Source organism: Arvicanthis niloticus, chromosome 3, assembly GCF_011762505.2.
Source record: "Arvicanthis niloticus isolate mArvNil1 chromosome 3, mArvNil1.pat.X, whole genome shotgun sequence".
In the NCBI taxonomy this organism is placed as follows: Eukaryota; Metazoa; Chordata; class Mammalia; order Rodentia; family Muridae; genus Arvicanthis; species Arvicanthis niloticus.
This window is the reverse complement of record NC_047660.1, coordinates 55199351-55222438: the sequence shown is the minus strand read 5'-3', so window position 1 is coordinate 55222438 and position 23088 is coordinate 55199351. Positions and strand designations below refer to the sequence as shown.

General features: G+C 46.4%; 3 protein-coding genes across 4 annotated transcripts in view; 1 reads left to right on the top strand and 2 right to left on the bottom strand.

Moving 5' to 3' along the window:
• LOC117706052 (serine protease 55-like) overlaps positions 1-15013 on the bottom strand; it is a 42086-nt gene extending 27073 nt beyond the window's left edge. The window contains exons 1-5 of the transcript XR_013109318.1: positions 11826-15013; positions 11611-11689; positions 11106-11217; positions 10870-10997; positions 8704-9189 (exon numbers count right to left, since the gene is read on the bottom strand). The gene's annotated coding sequence lies outside the window, so the exon portion shown is untranslated. The remainder of the gene's footprint in view (positions 1-8703; positions 9190-10869; positions 10998-11105; positions 11218-11610; positions 11690-11825) is intronic.
• Positions 304-11107, top strand: LOC117706271 (serine protease 52-like). The gene is made up of 5 exons (XM_034499170.2): positions 304-1814; positions 6675-6873; positions 7965-8212; positions 9735-9877; positions 10735-11107. Exons 1-5 carry the CDS (start codon positions 1733-1735, stop codon positions 11002-11004), a joined length of 942 nt encoding a protein of 313 aa, XP_034355061.1. The 5' UTR covers positions 304-1732; the 3' UTR covers positions 11005-11107.
• A 3767-nt stretch (positions 15014-18780) lies between the features above and the next one.
• The window catches only part of Msra (methionine sulfoxide reductase A), a 311518-nt gene continuing 307210 nt past the window's right edge, over positions 18781-23088 (bottom strand). For both annotated transcript variants that reach the window (XM_034498957.2, XM_076930854.1), the window contains one exon: positions 18781-19536. In XM_034498957.2, the coding sequence (XP_034354848.1) occupies positions 19372-19536 (165 nt within the window). In that variant the 3' untranslated portion in view covers positions 18781-19371. The remainder of the gene's footprint in view (positions 19537-23088) is intronic.

Sequence of the window (23088 nt, the reverse complement as noted above, 5' to 3'; positions counted from 1 at the left end):
CTAGGATTACAGGCCTATACTATGAGGCCTGATCCCATGTTGTTTTGGTTAAAATGTGAATGCTTGAGGATTTTTTGGGGCACAAATGGGGATAACACAGATGTGTTCTCCTGGAAGCTATGCAGAAAAGCCGGGTGGCATGTATGGGAAGTCCTGGGAAATCTCTATGAATGGCTTACTCCATTTCACATGTGACCCTGCTCCCCCAACCCCGGGGCCCAAGTGTTTAGAAATAGTGAGAACCACAAGGTTCTGTTATAAGAAACAAAGGGAGGAGCTTTCTCATCATTTCTGTACCCACCTGGCAGTGAAAGGTAGAAGCTTACTTGATGAATTCCAAAACTCAGTTTCTGGCGGGTGGCAGTGTTACACATTCTCCTCATGGCAAATCTCACATCCATAATGAACTATTTAACCTTTCGTGAGGCAGTCATTCTGATGGACATTTCCAAGAATTGGGGAAAAAAATTACATTAGGATGTAGGATTATTTAGGGGGGGTGTGTGTGTGTCTGTGTGTATGCATGTGTCTATTATGTATTTGTCTGCCTGTGTGTCTATGTATGTGTCTGCCTGTGTGTGTGTGTGTGTGTCTGTCTGTCTGTCTGTCTCTGTGTGTGGAGGTGCACCTACAAAAGCCAGAGGATAACCTAATTCTAAGAAGTAGACCATCCATTTACTTTGAAACAAAGTTTTCTCATTGGGCTAGAACTTGTCAAGTAGACTAAGCTTGCTTGCTAGAAAGCCCCAAGGAATCTGCCTATCTCTGCCTCCCCAACTCTGAAATTACAAGGGTACTATGCCTGCCTTTTATTTTTGTGTGGGTTCTGGGGATCAAATACAACCTTGTGCTTATAAGCCCTTGAGGGAAATGAGGAATGAGTGTGTGGGGGGGTTGCACCTTAGCACCCCACAGAGGGAGTGCCCCCACTACCCCAGGCTGAGAGCTGCCTGTTGTGAGGAGCTGATGGCCCAGGTTCTGTCTCTGCCGGGAGACAGTAGCAGCGAACATGGGGGTTATATTAGAGGCTCAGAATGTGACCGATCCTGTGCTGGAATACTGCCTTAGTGTATTGGTTTTCAACCTCTGGGTCACAACCCTTTAACAGGGGTCACCTGAGGCCATGGAAAAACACAGATATTTACATTATGATTCATAACAGTTGCAAAATACAGTTATGAAGTAGCAATGAAAATAACTTATGGCTGGGGTCACCACACCACAAGGAACTGTGTTTAAGAGTCACAGCATCAGGAAGGTTGAGACCCCTTGTCCTAGTGCATTAGCCCTTCTAATGCCACAGAGATGTGTCATCACCTATTATCAGATAAATATGAGAATCTAAGTGAAGTGACTCCCCCAACATCCTACCGGTCGTATCTCTGGTGACATGAGCTCTCTCCCATAGAGTGTGCATTATATCTCTGCTGCGTTGTCTGATTTATTTGAGCCACATACCTCAGCTTCCTTCTTATTAACCAGGGCGGTGCCTTCAGTCATTGTGTCCTGGGGCATCTGCAAACCAGTCTGTTTTAATTCTGCTGCTTTTGGAGCTCCCTGTCACCCTCTTCACTACACCCTTCCTATCCTCCATTTTCTGGAGGACTCAGGAGGCCACCTGCTGCTTAGGGTGGTCCACCCAGGCCCATTGTGATCTCAGTGGTTATCTAGGCCCAGCCCTCCATCACTTGCCTCAGTTGACGATCCCCATTGCTGATGTGCAGGCCAGCCAATGAAACGCTGGAAGGGCAGAAGAACCGGGCTGTTGCTGCCATTGGTCCTCCTGTTGTTCTGGGCATATAGCTCACTGGCATGTAGGTTTCTGGGGATCCTGTGGCCCAGTCCCTAAGGGGTGGTAGAATCACCTGGGAACTAGTTCCAAAGGCAACTTCCCAGGGGTAGTGATTCAGTAGTTTGGGGAAGGGGGGGGGCAGGATTTAGGGATCTGAGGTAGCTGGTCCCTGACCAAATGATCACTGAGATTCTTATACCACCTGTCCTTTAAATTTGTTGGGGGTTGGGGAGCCTGGTTTTTGTGTGTGCGCACGCAAGTGTAATTTGCTATCTGTGTAGATACTAGAGTTTCCCAGAGTGACTGGCTACACTAGTACCTATTTCAGAAAAAGCAGCCAGCTGTTGGGTCAGTGATGCATAGTGGCCACATCAGGAAGGCTTAAGTCCGGCAGGATCTGCAGAGTCTCTTCCTTCTTCCACCATGCTGAAAAACGTCTGAATGGTCTAATGCAAAGGCCACTATATTACAGCACTCAAGCAAGGCAGGGCTCCGGTATCCCCAGTGGTGGGCACTTGTTTGAGTCCAGAGAATGTATACAGTTGGTGTCAATGGATTGGTCAACAAATTTCAAACCCCTGCCACAGGGTGTGCTGTTTTAGAAACTGTGTTTAACACAGTAGAGGAAGATATAGAATTTTCCTCAGTGTGGTGATAGGGGCGAGCCTTAAACACAAAAGCTGAGCAGTTGGTTCAGGCCTCTAATCCAGCTACTGAGGACAATGAGTCAAGGGGATTGCAGGGTCAAGCCTAGACTAGGTTACAGAGTGAGTTCAAGGCTAGCCTGAACAACTTAATGAGATTTGTTCCCAATATAAAAAAGTGAAGAGTGTTGGGGATGGCCAGTCACAGGTAGGTGCTTTCCTGCCTTTAAGCAAGGAACCCTAAAATCCATCCCAGTATGGCAACAAAATCCCTGAGTAAACCTTGTTGACTGTCTTCTTTCTTTTTGTTTTGTTTTGTTTTGTTTTGTTTTCAAGACATGGTTTCTCTGTGTAGCCCTGGCTGTCCTGGAACTCACTCTGTAGACCAGGCTGGCCTTGAACTCAGAAATCTGCCTGCCTCTGTCTCCCAAGTGTGACTGTCTTCTTTCTTATTCAATGGCAGACAAAATGGACTAGTGTGGGAAACCTGGGCAGAGCCGATAGAATTGGCTAGTCAGGTAGGCCCTTTCTGCACTCATGACACTTGCTTTCCCTGATGGGAAGGCACATTTGCAAGCACAATGCAAAGACTCCGCACACAGAAAGAGCTTAATGCATTGCAGAGGCAGACAGGCCAGTGAGGGGAAAGAGGCTTAACGCAGAGTTAAGAAACCTGCAGGGCCCAGATATGCCAATCTTTGTCAAAATGCTGAACTCCTTGGTTCCTCTAGACTGGCTAGCTAGCAAGTCCCAGGGATATGTTTGCCTTCACATCACCAGTGAGGGCACCCACTCCTATGCTCAGCTTTTTACATGGGTTCTGGAGGATTAAACTCGGGCCTTCCTGCTTGCATAGCAAGCACTTTCCTGAGCCATCTCCTCGGCTCTGTCTCTTTTTGACAGTGATACTGATGGGCTGATGGCTGGCTTTAAATCTGGAAAGATTGTGTCCAACCTCAGGGAAGTGTAGACCACTATCCGTCCTTACTGAGTTCTGAAGCCTGCATGGCTATATGCCGCCATCCATCCCGAGACTTCAGATGATTCTTTCCATTTGCTCCTGAGAAGCATTTCTCAGGGCTGTGGGACCCAGACTCTCACCAGCATCCAGACTGCTGACAGTTCTGCTAAGCTTAGATGCACCATCAGACTTCATCTTCCAGAGGACAGCAATAGTCACTTATGTACTCACCAGACCCAGCTCTCCAGGGAAGCCTTGCCTCCACGTCAGCCCTCAAAAGCCTGCCTTCTGGGTGGACAGGGTCCCAACAATCAATATTTGACTGAAACCTCTCAGGCTCACCCTAGTAAGCAATTATCCAAACCACATGCTATGGGTCCAATTAAGGCTTTTAAAGGTTGGGCAGGTCTGGTGGTATGTGCTATTATTACAGAAGCTTTGAGCAGGAAGAGGGTAGCTGGGTTTAGAAACAGTTGGACTAACTGGAAGTCCCTCTCTGCTCCTGCTTTTGCATGAGCTTGAGTGATCACCTTCTTTCTTCACCTGTAAAATGGGACTGCAGACACACTGGAGAGGGTTTTGGGGATTATTAAGGGTCTCTTGTTCATGCAGGCAGCACAGTAGCTGGTTCAGGGAAGAGCCTCAATAAGTGACAGATGGCACTGTGTTTCAAAAAGAGGAAAAGACTAAAACAAACCATTTTGTGAGCCCAACCTGATTTCGAATTACATCATTTTGCGTACATGTTCAAAATAGTCATCTCAAATCAGCATTCAATTTTTCCCACCGCATACCAACATGCCTGTTTTACTGTATAGTAATTCTAAGGTTCTCTTGCTAGAATGCCAAGTGTCTCTCTCTAAGATTTGATTGCAGATTAGATCACAGGTGCCTTTTAGTGTGCTGGAGTCTACCAGGAAGGGGCAAATATGCCTCCTTGACATTAGCAGGGGAGACAAGGCAGGGGTTCTTGCAATGACACTTCTGTAGACTGTCCACTCTCCCTCAAATGTGATGGCACGTCCATCCATCACCCACTCTCCCTCTTCTCTGGCTCCTGATTTGGGAACTCAAAGGGTTGATGCTTTTGAACAAAGGCTCCTCAGTCTCTGACCACCTCTTCACGACACTGGTGGTTCAAGGAATTTTACCATTGATGCTAAGATCATTCCTAATTATCCAGCCATCTATGCACTTATCTGAACCATCCACTTATCCACACATCTAACCACCTACTCCATCTATCCATCCATCCATCCATCCATCCATCCATCCATCCAGTTTATACCATCTCCCAAATACATCCATTTATTCCAGCACTATGTATTGGGCTTCTGCAACATAGCAGTCTCTTGCCTAGGTGGTGTGGCCATAAGAATTAGTCACATACGGCTCCTGCCTGCATGCAAATTAGACTCTAATGAGAGGAGCCAGCATCAAAAGTTTAAAAACATTCGATAACTATTGCTGGTACTCTGAGGAGAGTATCTAATACAAAAGTGATACTGCAAAAAGGTGATTTGAAATTACACCTCTCCAATACACACACACATACACACACACACACACACACACACACACACACACACACACACTACTCCCATAACCAATGCCAGCCTCAAACTTCAGCTTCTCCTGCCTCAATTTTGCCCAGAACAGCAAAACTCACTTTATGGTTGAGCTAAGATGCCAAGAACACACAGGGGCACAGATGAAGGAGGAGAAACGGGAAGCACCCTGAGGCAGGAAGCTGCAGGCCATTTCTAGGGAATTGGAAGAAGGTCCATGGTGTTGGGAATGAAATGGAAAGACACAGAAGAAATGGCTGGTTGTGAGGGTGGTGATGTGAGGTGGTGACACAGTGTTTGGTGATGAATGGTGGGTGTGTGGTGTGATTGTGTGGTAGTGGTCAGTGGTGTTGGTGTGTGAGTTGGTGATGGGGTTGTGTGGCGGTGGGGTGTATGGTAAAGTTCTCTGGTGATGGAGTTCTATGATGGTAGTGTATACGGTCCTGGGCTATGTAGTGGAATCCTGGGGTGGTGTAGTTCTTTGGTGACAGGTGCCTGGGTGGGGATAGGGTGTGAAGTGAGATTGTGTGTATCATACCAGATAGGGTGTATGGTATGAAGTACCTGGTAGTGCTGTACAGAGGTAGCATATGTAGTCACAGGGATATGTTAGCAGGGCATATGTGGTGGAGTTCTGGGATAGAAGTTTGTGAGAGAGTATTACGTAGGGTGGGGGCTATGATGGCACATGGATGTGGGAGTGCCACTAGAGAGAGCTGGACTAGAACTATTGCTATGTTTCCTATAAGAATTGTGTGAGTGCCATCGTCATTAGATCTTCACCCATGTTCCCGACCCATCTCTGCTATATAGTAGCTGTTGGGCCTTCGCCTGATGTCCAGCCTTAGGCTTCACTCTTTAAAACAGGGCAGTGATAACGCTAGGCCAAACGGGACAGTGCTTTGCAAACAGTTGAGTATCCAGTACTGTAGATTTTATTGCATTTACTTCTCTCTTAATTGGAATACTACTGAAAAGGTGTCAGTGGGCTTAGTGGTAGCATGTTTGCTTAGCATGCACCAGGCCCAGGGGTTGAGCCACAGTACTGAGAAGGAGAAGGAGGAGTCAGAGAAGGAAGAGAAAAATGAGAAAGAAGAAAGGAAGACAGGAAACACGAAGAGGAGGAGGGAAATGCAACAATACTGAAACAACATCCAGAGATGTCAAAACAACTCTGTCCCATAGGAACCGCCAAACTCACTTCTGGGGAGAATTCGAATTATCCTTGGGATTAAAGTTGCATGACAGCATGTTCCCTAATCACAGTAGGGAGAACAGGACAGGAATCAGAGAGCTGGTGGGGCTAAGCTATCTTCTTCCCATGATTGATTTTCTGACGAAGAGCGGGGCACCAAGCCTACAGCATATTTCAGGGGACAGTGCGGCCATTGCTACACAGACCTAGGGGAAGAGCAAGATCCAGCTGCCCACCATATGGTTTCAGGTCCCTCTTCCAGGCCCTATAGAATCATTCCATGAAGCAGGTGGCAGTGAAAGCGGACTCCAGTGTTCTCCACATGTGTGTAGCCAAGCTCTTGAGGGGAATATGGGGGGCCTGGATTAGTCTGTGGGTTTTCTACCTATGTCGCTTTGCTGGGCTCTTCTGCCTGTGTGTGTGGAAAGAACAGGCCTGTAAGGTAAACTTTTTCCAGGCCCTTCAGACTTGACTTTGAGACCCTAAAACTTTCTTCCTCTTCCCCTTCTTTTAGGGATATGTGGCCAGGAAATGCATGCCAGATCTCAACAACAGAACAGTGTTTCTGCTATTGTGGGAGGGAAACCTGCAAACATCTCCAAATTCCCGTGGCACGTGGGGATTATGTATCATGGTAATCATCTCTGTGGGGGATCTATACTCAGTGAGTGGTGGGTTCTATCTGCATCCCATTGCTTCGACCAAATAAACAAGTGAGTATTCCTGGAAGAAACAGGGGAAGGGTTCAGTGTGGGTGGCAGCACCAGGGATTGAGCTTAGGCCACCATGCTAGGTTGAGGCAGGGTTTCTCTGTGTAGCCCTGGTTGTCCTGGCTCTGCAGACCAGGCTGGCCTTGAACTCAGAAATCAACTGCTTTTTATTTTAAGACATCTCACTAAGTTTCTAGGCTGGCCTTGAACTCATTCTGTAGCTGGGGGGTTGGGGGGCTTGAATTTGTAATTCTGCCTTAGTGTCCCAAGTAGCTGACCCTGCAGGCCTGTACCAACAAGCTTAAGTTAGAATTTTCCGTGTAATGGAATGCTTGTCCTAGAGGTTTCATCCAACCAGCTACGTAATGCCATCAGGTGCTAAAACAGCCTGCAAGGCTGAGTATTCCTTCTGACCTCTGGGAAGTAAGCAGATCTCCTCCCAGGATTCGATATATCTCGTTGTGAGCTCTAGGCTTTCCATCTTGCTAAGTAGCTGTGGACATGATCCGACTTCTAATAAACAATTTTTCTAAGCTGGTTTTGGTAGTACATGTCTGTCACCTAGCACTCTGGAGGATGAGCCTGGAGGATGATTTGTCATGGGCGAGCCTAGGCTATATAGGGAGACTTTGTCTTTAAGACAAACGAAAAGAAACTCTAAACAGACAGAAAGGAAGTCTATTGCTAACTGTTCTTGTTGGAGACACAGAGGGTGGTTGGTGCATGGGTGCAAAATAAGAAACCTTTGAGACACTGGTGTGTGAGTCTGAGGGTCTAGTCCGTGAGCACATGTCACCAGCTCTGGGCTGGTGTAAAAGTCCTTGAGTCTCATGAGTCTTCCTGGACTTCTGCTCTACCAGTAGTCAAGCCCCTCTTGAGAATCAAGAACAGTATCTTGCTCTTCTCCTGCTTCCTTGGTTTACCCGAGTACGATCATCAGGCTATGTGCTGGGACTCCGACCTGCATTCCATTGCTCAGGTCCTTTTAGCCCCTTATTTACTGAGAATCATAGCCACTGGGGACAGAATCCTTAGGGATATCCCATCTCCACTTCTATCATTTACATTTTCTCTCTCTTTTTATTTTAAATGAGCTCTAACTTGGAGATCATTTATGGCAGAGATGACCTCAGCACAGAGAACATGACGTATCAGAAAGTGGACAAGTTAATCTTACACCCAAAGTTTGATGACTGGCTCCTGGACAATGACATAGCTTTGCTCTTGCTCAAAACCCCATTAAACTTGGGTATCAACAGGATACCTATCTGCGTTTCAGACCTCTCCGACTTACAGTTATGGAAGAACTGCTGGGTGACAGGATGGGGCATTACTAATGTTAGTAAGTGACTCCAGGTTGGATATATGGAGTGACATGTGGCTGGTGTTCAGAAGGATTAGAAAATTTGAGAAGCTCTGCTGGCCTTGAACTTTTGGGACCTGGAGCAAATTGTTTGCGTATGCTATAGAACATGAACCCTGGACTGAACCTCTGAGGAAACCAAGGCCAAAGGTCACTCAGTAGAATTATGAGAGACTATGAAAGGACATGGGGCAGCAGTATGGACTGACTCCACTCCAGCTGATGTTATCTGTATTGCTTTTCTAAGGCCAAGATCTCTAACTGTTTGAAAGCCATAGATTCAGGCCAAGGGGGAAAAATCAGCTAATTCTGTAAAGTGTCCTTTACAGAAGCAAGCAACAGTCCACTTCTAGACCCCTTCTCAGCCACAGCTGCAAACTAATCCCTTTTGTCCATTTTCTTGGTAAGCATGTTGTCTTAGTTAGGGTTTCATTGCTGTGAAGAGACACCATGACCAAGGCAGCTCTTACCAAAGGCAAATATTTCACTGGGGCTGGCTTACAGTTTCAGAGGTTCAATCCATTATCATCATAGTAGGAAGCATGGTGGCATCCAGGTAGACACATTGCAGGAGAAGGAATTGAGAGTTCCATGTCTTAATCTAAGGACAGCCAGAAGGAGACTCCTTAGCAGGCAGTGGGGAGGAGGAGGTTGTCTTCCGCACAGGGTGGAGCACGAGCACTAGGAGCCCTCAAAGCCCGCCTACACTGTGACGCATTTCCTCCAAGAAGACCACACCTATTCCAACAAGGTCACACCTCCTAATAGTGCCACTTCTCATGGGCTAATCATATTTAAACCACCACAGCATGTCTTATCCCATAATCAGTCAGCAGGGAACACTTGGCAGGTCATGCTGTTCCTCCATGCAGGTCCTTATGTGGCTGGGCCTGTGTTCCAATGTTGTTCCAAAGTCCTAGTCTGGGTCGGAGCCAGTCATTGATGATTTTTATGAGCTTAAAGGAAAGAAAGAAAAACAAAACAAAGCAAAGTTTTTAACCCCAAAGTCCTCAGTTATCATTCATTCATTCAACACATATGCTTTGACCTTTTCTCTGTTCTAGAAGCATTCTTGACACAAGATTTAACAATGCCTATAGAGAAAGCAAGCATTCACCTCTTGGGTGGTGAACTCCTACTTGGTGAATGTCTTAAGGGACCTAGAGTGTTACAAGCCTCTCTATCTGCCTGAGTTCTCTTGACCATCATGCATTCAAACAAAATACATTTCCAGGACTCTAGCTGGGGTTCGTGCCTACTGTAGGGTTGGAAGATGCTGAACTCAGGCTGAGAATTAGCAGGGACCTAGTCCTAGGGAATTATGGATGCCTGAGGGATCTTGACAGTCTTCTAGATACCTATTTCTCTCCCACATTTGATTGGTCTCTGGGTGAACAGAAGTTCTTTTGTCATTGGAGTGATATGGATGGGTACTGACACTCAACTTAAAAGGACAGTTTTACCTGAGACTCTCTCTCCCTTTGCTTCTTCACTGGCTCAGGTGGAATAAAAATCCAACCTACAAAGCTGCAGAAAGTCCAAGTGGATCTGTACAGATCGGACTGGTGTGGCTATGTTTTGCCTCAATTAACTAAGAATATGCTGTGTGCTGGGACTCAAGATACTGGGAAGGATGCCTGCCAGGTAATGGGTTGGGCTCTGCCTGGGAAGGGTGGCTGGCTTTTCTGTCCAGTGGATGAGATACCACAGCAGTTTCTTAGGGCCACTGTAATAAATAACCACAAGGTGGGTGGCTTTAATCAACACACATGATCCTCTCATGGCTCAGAATCACACAAGTTTTAAATCAAGATGTGGGCAAGGCCTGTTACTTATCATGTCCAAGAGGAGAGCCATGGCCACCTCTCTGGCTCCTGGTGTGGCCTTGCTGTAACCTCTGCCTCAGTCTGTGGAAGACTTCTGTCTTATGATTATAGCTTCTGATTTATTTATTTATTTCCCTACAAATATAAAATGTGTTGATTTAAGTATTTTATCATTTTTTTAAAAACATGATACTATTCTTTTTGCATTTGCCATATATCCATCTGTGTAGCTGGTAGATTCAATCAATGGCTTCCTATGAGGCATGATGGATTTTTGCTTATTCTGTTCACTTTTTGCATTTGTGAGCAAAACAGAGAGAGCTGGGCTGATAGAGAATGAATTCATGAGGAAAGCACAAGCTTTTGATACAGATCTATCAAAATGAATGATACATTAAATCAACAGTGATCTCGGCGGTGATGATGGTGGTGGTGATGACAGAGATCAGTCTTTGAAGCCGTCACTTACCGAATTGCTTTTGCCTAAATGGTTTGCTACCTGTACAACAGCTACACCCCTGTGGCTGGAAAACTGAACAATAGCCAGGAATGGCCATCATAGGAACACTCCAAGTGTTCCATAGGAACACTTTCTGTCAGATGTCCACACTTGAGCAGGTTATGGGAGTAGCTTTTCTACTGCCTTTCAACTTCCCAACAACTTTTCTTTCCTAGGGTGACAGCGGAGGAGCTCTAGTTTGCAACAAAAAGAAAAACAAAACCACTTGGTACCAGGTGGGCATCGTCAGCTGGGGCCTGGGCTGTGGCAAGAAGAATCTACCAGGAGTATACACCAAGGTGTCACATTACCTGAAGTGGATTACCAAGCAGACCGCAAAGGCAGGAAAGCCATATGTGTATGAGCAGAACTCTGCATGCCCTTTGGTGCTCTCTTGCTGGGCTATCTTGTTCCTATATTTTGTAATGTTTCTTCTAACCTGGTGATTAAACATGATACTTCCAGATGTCCTTCTTAGTGGATGAAATGACGAGGCTGGTGAGCTCAAGTTTTGAGCAATGATTGTTGGGTAATTTGTTTGTTTCACCTGAGTTCATGATGCAGCTATTAGGAGGGCTTCAGACAAGCCTGGGGAATCACTGCAGAGTTTCAAATGGAACTGGAAAGCAGGGTGTGTTTTCTCCAAGAGTTCAGAGTCTCTTTATAAAGGGGGTAATGGTGGGGTTAGTCAGGTAGTGAGTAAATAATTGGCCAAGAAAAGTAGCTTGGAAATAAATTAAACAAACTAACTAACCAACCAACCAACCCATCACACAACCCACCCACCAAACAACCCACCCACCCACCAATCCACCCATCCACCAACCTACCCACCCACCAAACAATCCACCTACCAAACAACCCATCCACTAACCAACCCACCCACTAACCAACCAACCCACCCACCCACCAACCTACCCATCAACCAAGCTACCCATCAACCAAGCTACCCACCAAATAACCCACCCATCCTGGGGAAAGCCAGTACCACTTACCCTGTGTATTGTGACAGACCTGTATGGACCCTGCAAGGTCAAAAACTCCTGACTTACCATATGGGAAAAATCTCTGGTACAGGGACTAAACTCTAGGAGAATTCCACATAATTAGAGAAAAAAACATAAAACCATCCTGCAAACACAAAGGTAAAGCCATCATAGAAGCTGACCAAAAAGACTATTGGGGAGCTGCTTATTCTTAAGCACTTTAATTATGTCTATCTTCAATTTTTTTTTCTCCGATCAGCTCAAGAATCCCTGAGATTCACCTTCAATCTAGTAGAAGGAAGGGTGGTCCAGGGACACCCGAGGTGGGAGCCCATCACTCCTCTCATGCACATGCCTCCTGCTGCCTTCATGTTGTAGAGTAACCACAGAGCGAGACGGATCCTCCAACTCCTATCTAGCTGTCCTTTGACCTAGATTGCAGCAGAAACAAATGGTTTTCTCCACAATGTGACGAAACCAGCAGAGTCCCTAAAGATTAGAATGAGGATGGAGAACTTGTAAACACAGAACTTTCCCAAAGTCTGGTGTATTTGTGCCTCATATTTTCCAAGCCTCTACCTCCTGACTCTTTAACACGGCGGGGAGCAACCTGAACCAAGTATAACAGAAACGCTATAAACTTAGAACCATATAAGACAGGAGCTGTGTGTGTGTGTGTGTGTGTGTGTGTGTGTGTGTGTGTGTTGGGGGTGTGATTTGTATTCTAGCTGTTCATGGTCATCCTCTGTTTCATAAGTCACCCCTAATAAATTCATCTTGCCTGTCAAAATGAGCTTGGGTGTGTCAGTCATTGGATGTCCATTGCAAGTTAGACGCAGACATTGATTTTACATCTCTCTGGAAAAAGTCACACTGCAGGTAGCTCACAAAATAAGCATTTTCAACTCTCCTTTCCCCCTTTCATAGCTTAAGCCAACGTTGTTTCTAGAAAGTTTCCTAGAATTTCTTTCTCCATCTGTGATTGTTATTCTTGGTTGTCAACTTGACTACATCTGGTATTATTAAGTCCAAGTGCCCGGGCACAACTGTGAGAGATTTATCTTGATTGAATCATTTGAGGTAGGAAGACCCACCCTGAATACAGATTATTTGAAGTAGGAAGATCCACTCTAAATCTGGGTCACAAAGTGGCAGCCTATATAAAGGACATGGAAGAAGGAAGCTTTTGCTTTCTGCTTGCTTGCCTTCACTCAGGATGTTCATTCCTTCACTGGTATTAGAGCCTACTTCTTTGGGATTCCAATGTTTACAGAAGACCAGCTAAGACAGCCAGTCTCATGGACCAAACAATTAGTCGGGTTCTTGGACTTTCCATTAGAGACAGTCGTTGTTGGAATAGTCAGACCATAGCTGGTATGTGTATTTAATGTGTATGGGTGTCTTGCCTGTATGTTTACTATATGGTACTTGGTGCCCATGGATGATGCCAGACACACACACACACACACACACACACACACACACACTCTATCAGATGTTTCTATAGAGAATGCTGATTAATACCCCACCTTGGTTTCCATAGCTGGCATTTGGTCCTAAGCCCCAGGAAGGGCTGCATTGGCTTTTGGAGATCACAATTAGCATGCTAAGATTCAGGGCTCCCAAATGACTGAGGCTAGATGTTCTGGTTATATAGGTGTGTATCATCATGTGCATCTTTTTTTTTTTTTTATGTATATGGGTGCATGGGTATTTTGCCTATATGCATGTCTGTGCCTTTAGAGACCAGAAGAGGATGTTGAATGCCCTGGAACTGGAGTAACACACAGCTGTGAGCTCTTATGAGTGCTAGGAATTAAACCTAGGTTCTCTGGAAGACAATCCTCTTAGCTCAATGGTTCTCAACCTTCATAACGCTGCAACCCTTTAACACAGTTCCTCATATTGTGGTGCCCCCACCATACAGTTATTTCATTACTACGTCATAACTGTAATTTTGCTACTGTTGTGAATCATAATGTAAATAACTGATGTGCGACCCCCAAGAGAGTCACAACCCACAGGTTGAGAACCACTGGTTCTAGCTGGGACCACTGAGTTACCTCTCCACCCCTCAGGCTGTTTTTAAACCTCCAATGGGGGAGGCAGATGCTCTGCTCTCAAGCCCATTGTGCTTACCAGGACTTTTGCTTCAATGCACTGAGGGAGTCTTATATAATAACATTCCCTCCCAAACACTAGACACAGTCTGACTATCTGTTCTCTTGAACATCTTGAGGAAATGAAAAGCTTGCATCTGAATAATTAACAGTACAGAAGGAAGGAGAGGGATTGTAGGTATTGCAAGCTTTACTTGGGACTGAAAAGGCAACAGCAAACTCTGGAGAGGAATAGAATGGTCTGGGCCTGGACTTCTCCACCCACTGTTCCACACTGGGACATCCACTGACTTTCCATCATGTTTGTTCCTTGGAATAAGGTTTGTTTGGCCAGAAAACCTGTCCTCTATACAGTATATGTCTGCTGTCTCTATTACCCCAAGAACCCGGACCTGGATCTTGTCTGATTTTAATTTGTTGTTTTAGCTTTTTTATTTTTTTAAAGATGGCTTTTTGCTGTGGTGCAGCTTGCCTGGAACCCACAAATAGCCCAGACTAGCCTCCAACTTGTGAAAAATCCTCCTGTCTCAGCCTCTGGGGTGCGCAGATTATAGACACGGACCACCATTTCAGACCTGTATTTGGTCCTGAGGATCAAATCTGACCTCATTTGTGGTAGACAAGCATTCTGCTGCTGATCTGTGTCTCAAGACCTGACCCCTAAGCCTGAGCTTGTAGGTTTGAGAAAGGTCCCTCATGTAACCGGCATTCTGGAGGATGGAGGTGTCTTTCTGGCTGCAGTGACAGGTGTGTGAGTCCTCTGATGTTGTTTTGTTAGTGCTGTGGTGGGAGGAGAAGGAGAAGAACCTGACAATATGTGAGCCAAAGGGCTGGGGACAGTAAAGACTCCTTGTCTCCTTCCAGTGAGGAATCTGAGATCCAGGAGCCCATTGGTTCTGGGGACCATGGATCCCCCAATATGACACAGAAAGCCTGATGGAGAACGGGAGGTGTGTATGACACAGAATGACAAAGCCAGAGGGCTGTATTAACCCATTGCCTTTCTCTCTGACCTAGTTTAGGACCACAGGTCTGTTGACATCTGCCACAGGAGAAAGGAAGGTAGCACATAAACACAAGGGGAGGGGGGGAGGAGACTGAGCTATTTGGGCCATGAGACAGATGAAGGAGTAGGCGCTCTCCCTGTGGATTTCAGCCCATTTCTTTTTCCACTTCTGCGTTTGAGCCGTGCCCTAATTCTTTCTTGTTACGAGTCTGCTAGGGTATTTGAGCACAAGATGACAGAGACTCAATTCCAATGTCATTAATTTCATCTGGGACAAGGGCTAAGGGCAGGTCCTGGGTGTGTGCCTTCGAACAGGAATGATGGCACACTTACTGACTGTTTAAACAGAGCAGAGAATTGTAGCCTTCTGAGAAATTTACAGCTCCTTTCCACACCAGCCTGTCCCCACAGCACATGTTTGAAGCATTCATGTAGAAATGTGAATTTCTATCTGTCCTCTGATTTGGGACAAAAAGAGACTGAAGCTCTAAAACCTAATAACATGGGCAAGAGTAGTAAGTGGCCCTAATCAAGGCCCAGACAGGCCAGGCCAGCTTAGCCAGTTATCTGATGAGATGGGGGGGGGGGGGGTGGTTGACTTGTGTAAACCAACTAGAAGACTTTGAGGACTTGCGTCCTAGTTCGCTTTCTATTGTTATGATAAACACTGTGACCAGAAACAACTTCAGGGAGTAAAGGGTTTATTTCAGCCTATAGTTTACACTCTCATGAAAGGAAGTCAGGGCAAGACTCTGGAGGCAGGAGCTTATGAAGAAATGCTACTTACTGGCTTCCTCCTAAAGGCTTGCTTGTATAAGTCTGATTTCTTATACAGTCCAGGACCACCTTGTCCAGGGGCGGCCACACCCACAAAGAGTTGTGCCTTCCCACATCAAAAATCATTTTTTTTTTAAAAAAAGTCCTACAAGCTTGCTTACAGACCAATTTGATGGAGATGTTTTCTCAATTGGGTTCTTCCTTCCTAGCAACAACAACAACAACAACAACAACAACAACAACAACAACAACAAAACCGAACCACCAACCACACAAGAAGACCCTATCCGATACAGAGAAACTTCAAATGCAGACTCTGCAACAGCTCATTTTAAATAATGTATTATCTGGTAGCAGCACAGTTCCACACAGTATGACCAAATTACTTGATGGAGAAAATTATAAAAGCAACAGACAGAAGAGAAAATGATGCAGGTCGCACACAGAGGAGCAGAGGCTGATGGGGGATCCCCTGCAAACTGCATGTCAGAGGGGGGAAGACCACAAAAAACACCTTCAAGTTACTGACAGAAAAAAAAAATTCATATCAGCAAAGATATATTTGATAAAACGACTTTCCCAGACATACAAAAGCAAATGGAACTATCAGTATCCTTCAGAAAGCACCAGATCGTGCAAGCAGAGAGCTAGACACAGAAATAAGAGGCAACCAACCAATGAAGAGCAGGAGACATTTTAGGTACATAGGTAACCAAGCAAACTCCTCACAGCTGCTTGGGAGCTTGCATCGTCATGGCCTCCACACCAGGTCAAGCTGATAACAAAGGCCACCACTGCACCAAGGAACATACAAAAGCAGGGTGACCATGTTAATAAGTGACAAAGGGGACTTCTAAGAAAAGGATATCACTGCTAGGGATTGAGGAATTCACATCAAGAGACTGAAAACCTTAAATGTCTCTGCACCCAGAGACAAGCTTCCAAATTCACAAAGCAAACCCATCAAAACTGTGTGGAGAAACAAACAAGTCCATAGGGAAAGTGGGAGGGTTCAGCAACTCTCTTACCCCAAGGAAGCAGGCAGGCAGACTACTGACTGGTAAGGAGAGAGAAGGCCTGGGCTACATCCACTGACTGCTGGAATCCGTAGATGATTCCACCACAACAAAATATGCATTGTTTTCTGGTGAACACGAGACACCACAGCAGATGATATTCGGCTCCACAAAAGAAGTCTGGGTACATGCAAATACCTTCAAGATATACGTATAGTACACTTACATACACATAAAATCTTAACAAAATAAAAAATGACAACTTTTCATCTGGGTACGGTGGAACGTGTCTTTAATCCAAGCAGAGGTAAGCAGATGTCTTTGAGTTTGAGGCCAGCTAGTTGACATGAGTTCTGGGCTAGCCAGGGGGTACACAGTGAGATCCTGTTCCAAAAATTAAATTATTAAATTAGTTTAAAAAGATACCTTGTTGCTTGTAGGTTCTACATTAGGCGCAAAGAGCTGCCTAGAGAAGCTCTTCGTGAGGCACTGGAAAGGTGGACAATGGGTGACTTTATTTGCAGTTTCTTTAAGAAGAAATGAGGCAGTCAGGACGAACAGGCTGCACAACTATGGGAAGGGTCAGAATAATTGCTGTGGGCCCTGTGGTGATGAGGGGAGGTGGGTGGTGGCTTGGAATGTTAGAATCCAATAAAGACAGTGGTTGGGGCATGTAAACTCTATCTCTGTTTATGTATGGACAAGCACACTCTCAGGAGAAGGCCAAGAGTGGTGAGGGTACAGATAGAAGGTCAAGTAAAGAAGACTGAGTTGGCTCGGGGGTGGGGGTGGGCTTTCTGGATCAAGATAGGCCAACACGTGTACGTAAAGTAGATGTTAAATCGCCATGTTTGTAGAACTAGAGACATGATCAATGTAGTGGTGTCTCCTGGGAGGAAACACCTCAGATTTAAAAGTCAGATACCCCAGATCCCATGCAACAGAACTAAATCAAGGCCCTGCTTGTCTTTGTGGTTCAATCCAGTGCTCCTCCTGGGACTTACGTGCATTACCAACAGTCTGTGACTCTACAAGTGCCTAGACTAGGCTTGTGTGCCCGGAGCAGAGTCGATGAGGGAAAAACTCAGTTCCCTCTGAGGAAGCCTTAAGGCAAGGCCCAAGGAGCGCTCCCTGAAATGCTTTGAGGGCCCTGTGCCTTCTCCCTGAGGGACACCTTTGCTTCACAGCCAACCTCAAGTGTCACTTTCCAAGTTCATGTGCTTCTCCTTTAACCAGACGTCTCTGGGCACCAGTGGAGGCCCACTCCTTAGACACCAGCACTTTCATCCTTTCCCACACAATCTCTGATAGTCCCATGGCATCTGCATGCTGATCACTTTAAGCATCCCATTCTTGGATTGCTTCCAAGCTACAGATCTGCCCTTAAACTGCCTCTTTCCACATCTCCACAATGAAGCCGGGAACATGCGTCCATCCCCTGCCCAGATCTGTTCCCTCACGTGGTAGTAACACTCTGCTCAGTTGTGCCCAAGTTAAAAGAGGAGGAGTCTGAACTGCCTAGTGCTGCTTCAGTTAAGGCCTGGTCTCAGGTTTCTCAACGATCCTCCCTGAGCTAGCTCTGCCCACCTTGGACAGCTCCTCACATGGTCCCTTTCTGCAAACTCAAGTCCCATGGCTTTTCAGTTTTCCCAATCCTGCCATGACCACTTGCACCTCTGATCCTTCAGCCTAGAAACCCTTTTTTTCCTATTAGCTGAAGCATACAGGGTGATTGCTTCTGACCTGTGTGTGTGTGTGTGTGTGTGTGTGTGTGTGTGTGTGTGTGTGTGTGTGTGTGTGTGTTTGTTTTCCTGGCATGCACTCACCTGCCATTCTACTCTAAGTTTGCCGTTTGCCACCCTATGGGGACTGTGGTGAACCTACCTAGCTGAGATGACACTGCACACAGCTCCGTGGTCACCTTTCTTATGCATCTCTCTATCCTGCATCAGGACCTGAAGTTAGCTTCCTTATTCATTTGTTTACATGGCTATGGTTTGTTGTCTTAAAGAGAGTGTTTTTTTCTTCAAGGGCAAAGACTGAAGGTGTCTGCTCTAAGTACAAGTGTCCTTGACATGACATGTACAGGCACCTTGAAAACAACTATTCATTACTAAAGCCAGAGAACCAGGGGTGTGCCCATTTGCCAAAATTTTTAACCATATTTTCCATTTCGGGGGAAATAATCAGGAGGGGTTGTTGTTGCTGCTGTTGCTGTTGTTTACTTTTGAGCTCCTCACGTGGCTTTGCAATACTTCCAAATGCCCTTCCTGAACAAGGAAAGACAGACTCACAGACTCACAGGAAAGACAGGCAGTTGCTATTACCAAACTGTAGATTTTTATTAGAACAAGCTTTATCATAGCTGTAAGCAGAATGTTATAATTCATTAAGGTCACTCATGTCTTTTCTCTGCACAGAGAGGATGGAGAGGGGAGAGAAGCCCCTAATGCACGTCTAGAATCAGCAGAGCAAAGCGTTTCGGCAAATGATTCATGGAGCCTGCAGACACTAATGAATTAGGCACCCAGGGCAGGGAAGTGGGTGAGGTGTCAGCGTAGACCAAGGAGTCCCAGAGCCCTGTGCTCTCCTGGCCATCCCTGTTTCAGAACCATCAGCATCCCTTCTAGCGTGAGCAGATGGATACAGGATATTCATTATCCCCAAATGATCCACTAAAATGTCATGTTCTTATCCCCATCCGGACTGATCAGAAGACAAATTACAATGTATCACCTTTTGTCATCCTACTTTCTGTAAAACAAACCCCAGTAATAACCAGATTCAGGTAAACACCCATGTGCTGTGTGCTCTTCATAAAGTGACAGATGTGAATCACAGCAGTGCTGATCCATCCAGCAATCATGGTTTTGATGGAACCTCCGGGGTCAGCTTTCCTGGAAAGAAGTTATTTTTTAATGGCTGTTGGACAGGAAACCCCAGTACCCCCGAGGCCACAGTAGCCATCTGGGTTCTTGCTCAGGTATTGCTGGTGGTAGTCTTCAGCATAGTAAAACACTTGTCCCTCTCGGATGTCGGTGGTGATGGGGCCAAAGCCATGCTTTGAAAGAACCTGTGGAGAGAGAAGGAGAAACCTCAGGACCCAGTGCTGGACACAGGACTCCTGAGAAGGAAGGAGCATGGCCAGCAGGGGACACATGGCTTAGGTCATGTGCTGGCTCTACCCCTTTCTGCTAAATCATTCAAGATGGGTACTTATCAATCTGCCTGGGTGGACTGGGTTTTGAAATTGAATGTGCATCAGAGTTTAAACCATTCTCTTTTTATTACATTCATTTATTTGTGTGTGTGTGTGTGTGTGCACAACTCATGAAAGTCAGTGTTCTCTTTCTACCGTGGATATTCTGATGATTGCACTTGGGCTGTCAGAAATGGCAGCTAGCGCCCTGACCTCCTGCTTTAGAGCCTAGGAGTCAAGTGTTTGTTTGTATAGTTCATGTTCCATCCAATCACTTAGCTGACAGAAGCCCTGCTTTTGGAAGGCAGCTCCAAACCTCCTTCAGGGTAGCAGCAGGGCCTTGTGGTTCTCTGGTTGTCCACAAGGAAAGAGGACCAGAAAGCAGACAAATCAGGGACTCTGTGCCAAGCTGAGGGACAAGCCCTGCCCACTCCCACTTCTCCTAGGGGTTTGTGTTCTGTGGTTCCTGGAGTCTGTGCTTTGAGCTCTGGGCCAGGAACCTGGACATTCAAGTCAGAGGAGGACATGGCCTGTGGGCCTGTATCAGCCCATCATAGTCCTCAGTGACCCAGTTTAAGTCTTGGTGGCATCTGCTTCCACAGGCAAGAAACACGTCAACACAAATCGGGGAAGGAGAGCGCAGCTATTTGGGGCAGAAGACAGATTAGGAAACAGACATGGCTCCCTGCGGATCACAGCCTTGCCTTTTTCCCAGAGATTTCAGCTGTGTTCCTATTCTATCTTGTTGCCAGTTGCCCTGAAGTGCTCGAACATACGGCATTAGAAACTCACTCTGAGTGCTGAGTTCAGAGCAGTGAGCCTGCGAGTTGACGAGGGTGCTGGCCAGGCTACTGTTGAGATGAGCCGAACCCTCAGACCTGCCAGTGAGCAGCTCTCACCTCTATGCTCTGTACCTCTCACTGCTTCAGGCTCTCCCTGCTCTTAAGTAGGAGGGAGATTTGCCACATTAAGGCCAAGCCTGCCTGGAAAGACAATGTCCAGTCAGACCACACAATACAGAGGAGCCAGTGTGCTTTTTATCTTTTATTTTCTGGTAAGGTAGCAATTATTGAGGGCTTACTATATGCTAGACTCTAGGCAAAGACTTTGCATATTAATTTCTGCCTCATGACCATCACTAGAGAAAAGTTTTACTGTCCTCAACCATATAAAAGGTGTGTGAGAGATCAAGTGTCTTGATCTCTGATGAGCTTATGTGGCCTGGGACCGCCAAGGCAAGATGCTTGGACACCACACTGCCCAGGTTCTAGTACCAGCTCTCACCCATTTTCTGCCCCACTCATTGGAGAGGCCAAAGTGGAATTTGGTGGCTGACACAAAGGAAGTGCTTAGATTTATGAGGCCTAGTCACTAGTATGGATATAGGCACCTGCAAGACTCTGCCACAGTTCCCCTGGTCACCTCTAGGGGTCTTTTGTGGGATGTGAGCAATTAAGGCCTTGTGGCAATTAGTTTTTGTGGTTCAGTGATTGAACTGAATCAATGGTTCTGTATTGTCAGAGTCTAGTGCTCTTCTAGGTCTTCACCCTAACTGCCCTTCAAAGGAGTCTGTGAACACTTGGACCTCTCTGCAAACTTCATCTCTGGAACATCTTGAAAGTTCTCTGCTCCATGATGGAACCCCAGCTAGCTCACCATCTGCTACCAGAGCGTCCAGAGAAAGGGAGCCTTGGGAGGATGAGGACTTGGGCCAGCATCTGCTGGCATGGCTCTGTCAGTCAGGGCAACCTCACTACAAGGAGGATGGGAATGTAGCATGGGCCATCACCTCATCACCAGCATCTGAATGTGTAGCTGGCTCTGGAACACAGAGTGGTGGTAAGGATGGAATGTTCCAGTAAAGAGCAGCCGCTCCCCCACCCCCCATGCCATGAAGGTACTAGTTGTATCAGGTGGCAGAGAGCTTTCAGAAAGAAAAAGTCAGGTTCAGAGTTTGACATTCTAAGCAAAGGAGATTAGAGCTCTGTGATCACAACGGCTCTGCCTCCTGTGGCTGGGTTTACACACTTGAGTCAAAGGCCTCAGTGAGTGGCATTCACACCTTCTTGGTCTCTGCCTAGAAGTGCACACATCTTTGTCCTCAGAGAGCATTCTCACTTCAGGGCATCTGCTTAGAGGGTGTCACCCTCCCTTGAACTTGTCTATGGGGGTCTCACTCTCAGAAGGGAACTCCTGTTTTAACCTCAGCTATGCTGACACCTTGGAGACAAGGGGGTAAGCAAGTCCTCTGCTTCTTCCTCCCCTTTCCAGGTCACCCAGGTGTCTATCTTTTACCTCCTTTGGCTCTTGGGAAGGTGGCCAGGGCCTGTTTCCTCCTTCTATGCTGCAAGCCCATATCCTCTTTTACACAAATGAGTCCCTATATGAATGAGTGGCAACCCCACACTTGGGACCTTCTGAAAGCTCCTTGAGGCTAGAATGTGGGTAGAGGCCTCTCTGAACCCTCCTTTTCTCAGAAGCTACCCTTTCCACCTAGGGAATGCTGGGCAGTGCCGGGGGGGCGGGGGGGGGGCGGGGGGGCAGCCAGCAGGGCTGGGATTCAGGCAGTACCAGTCTTGGCCACAAGATGGCAGAAACTTCACTCATAAAACCTCTTTGGAAGCCATAGGAAAGTATTATGAGACAGACTTTTTTTTTTTTTTTTTTTTTTTTTTTTTTTTTCTTGAACCCCACCCAGCCCAGGAGACTGGCTCTTCCTTCAGGCCATACTAACCACCCCTTGGCACTTAAATGGGTTCTGGGCAGGAAGATGGATGAGGTTGGACAGGCCCCTGTTCCTGACTTGCAGGCAGGCAGCCCCAGCCTGTTCACCAGGTGCCTCTTCCTTGGCCATAGGCCTCTGCCAGGACCAGTTCTTCAGGGGGAGAGTGCCGTTTGGCTGGACCACTTCGTTCCCATCACCCATCTTGCTGACTTCAAAACAATGTCTCAGAATCTCAAGTGTTTAAGTCTCTCTCTCTCTCTCTCTCTCTCTCTCTCTCTCTCTCTCTCCTTTCTATTCTACTGTACTCTCTCTCCTCATCTCTCTCCCTCTCTCTACCTCCACTTTCTCTCTTCCCCTTCTATCTCTTTCTCCTTCCCCCTCTCTTCTCTCTCTACCACCACTCCTTCCCCTACCCCCCTCATCACTTCTCTCTCTGTCTCCACTCCCTTCCCTTCCATCCCCTCCTCCCTCTTCTCCTCCCTTTCTGGTGTCATTTTTATGTAAGCATATGATATAAAGGGAAGAATTTCACTTTAAGAACCAGGTTGGGGTGACACCTGGCTCAGGAGATTTCTAGGTACCCTAAAGGAAGGGATTGGCCCTACTTTTGCTACAACCCTTTCCTTTCCCTTCACTGATGTGACCCCGGGAGCCTCACAGGCCTTCCTTCTTTTGCAGATTCCACTGAAAAAAAGCTTTTC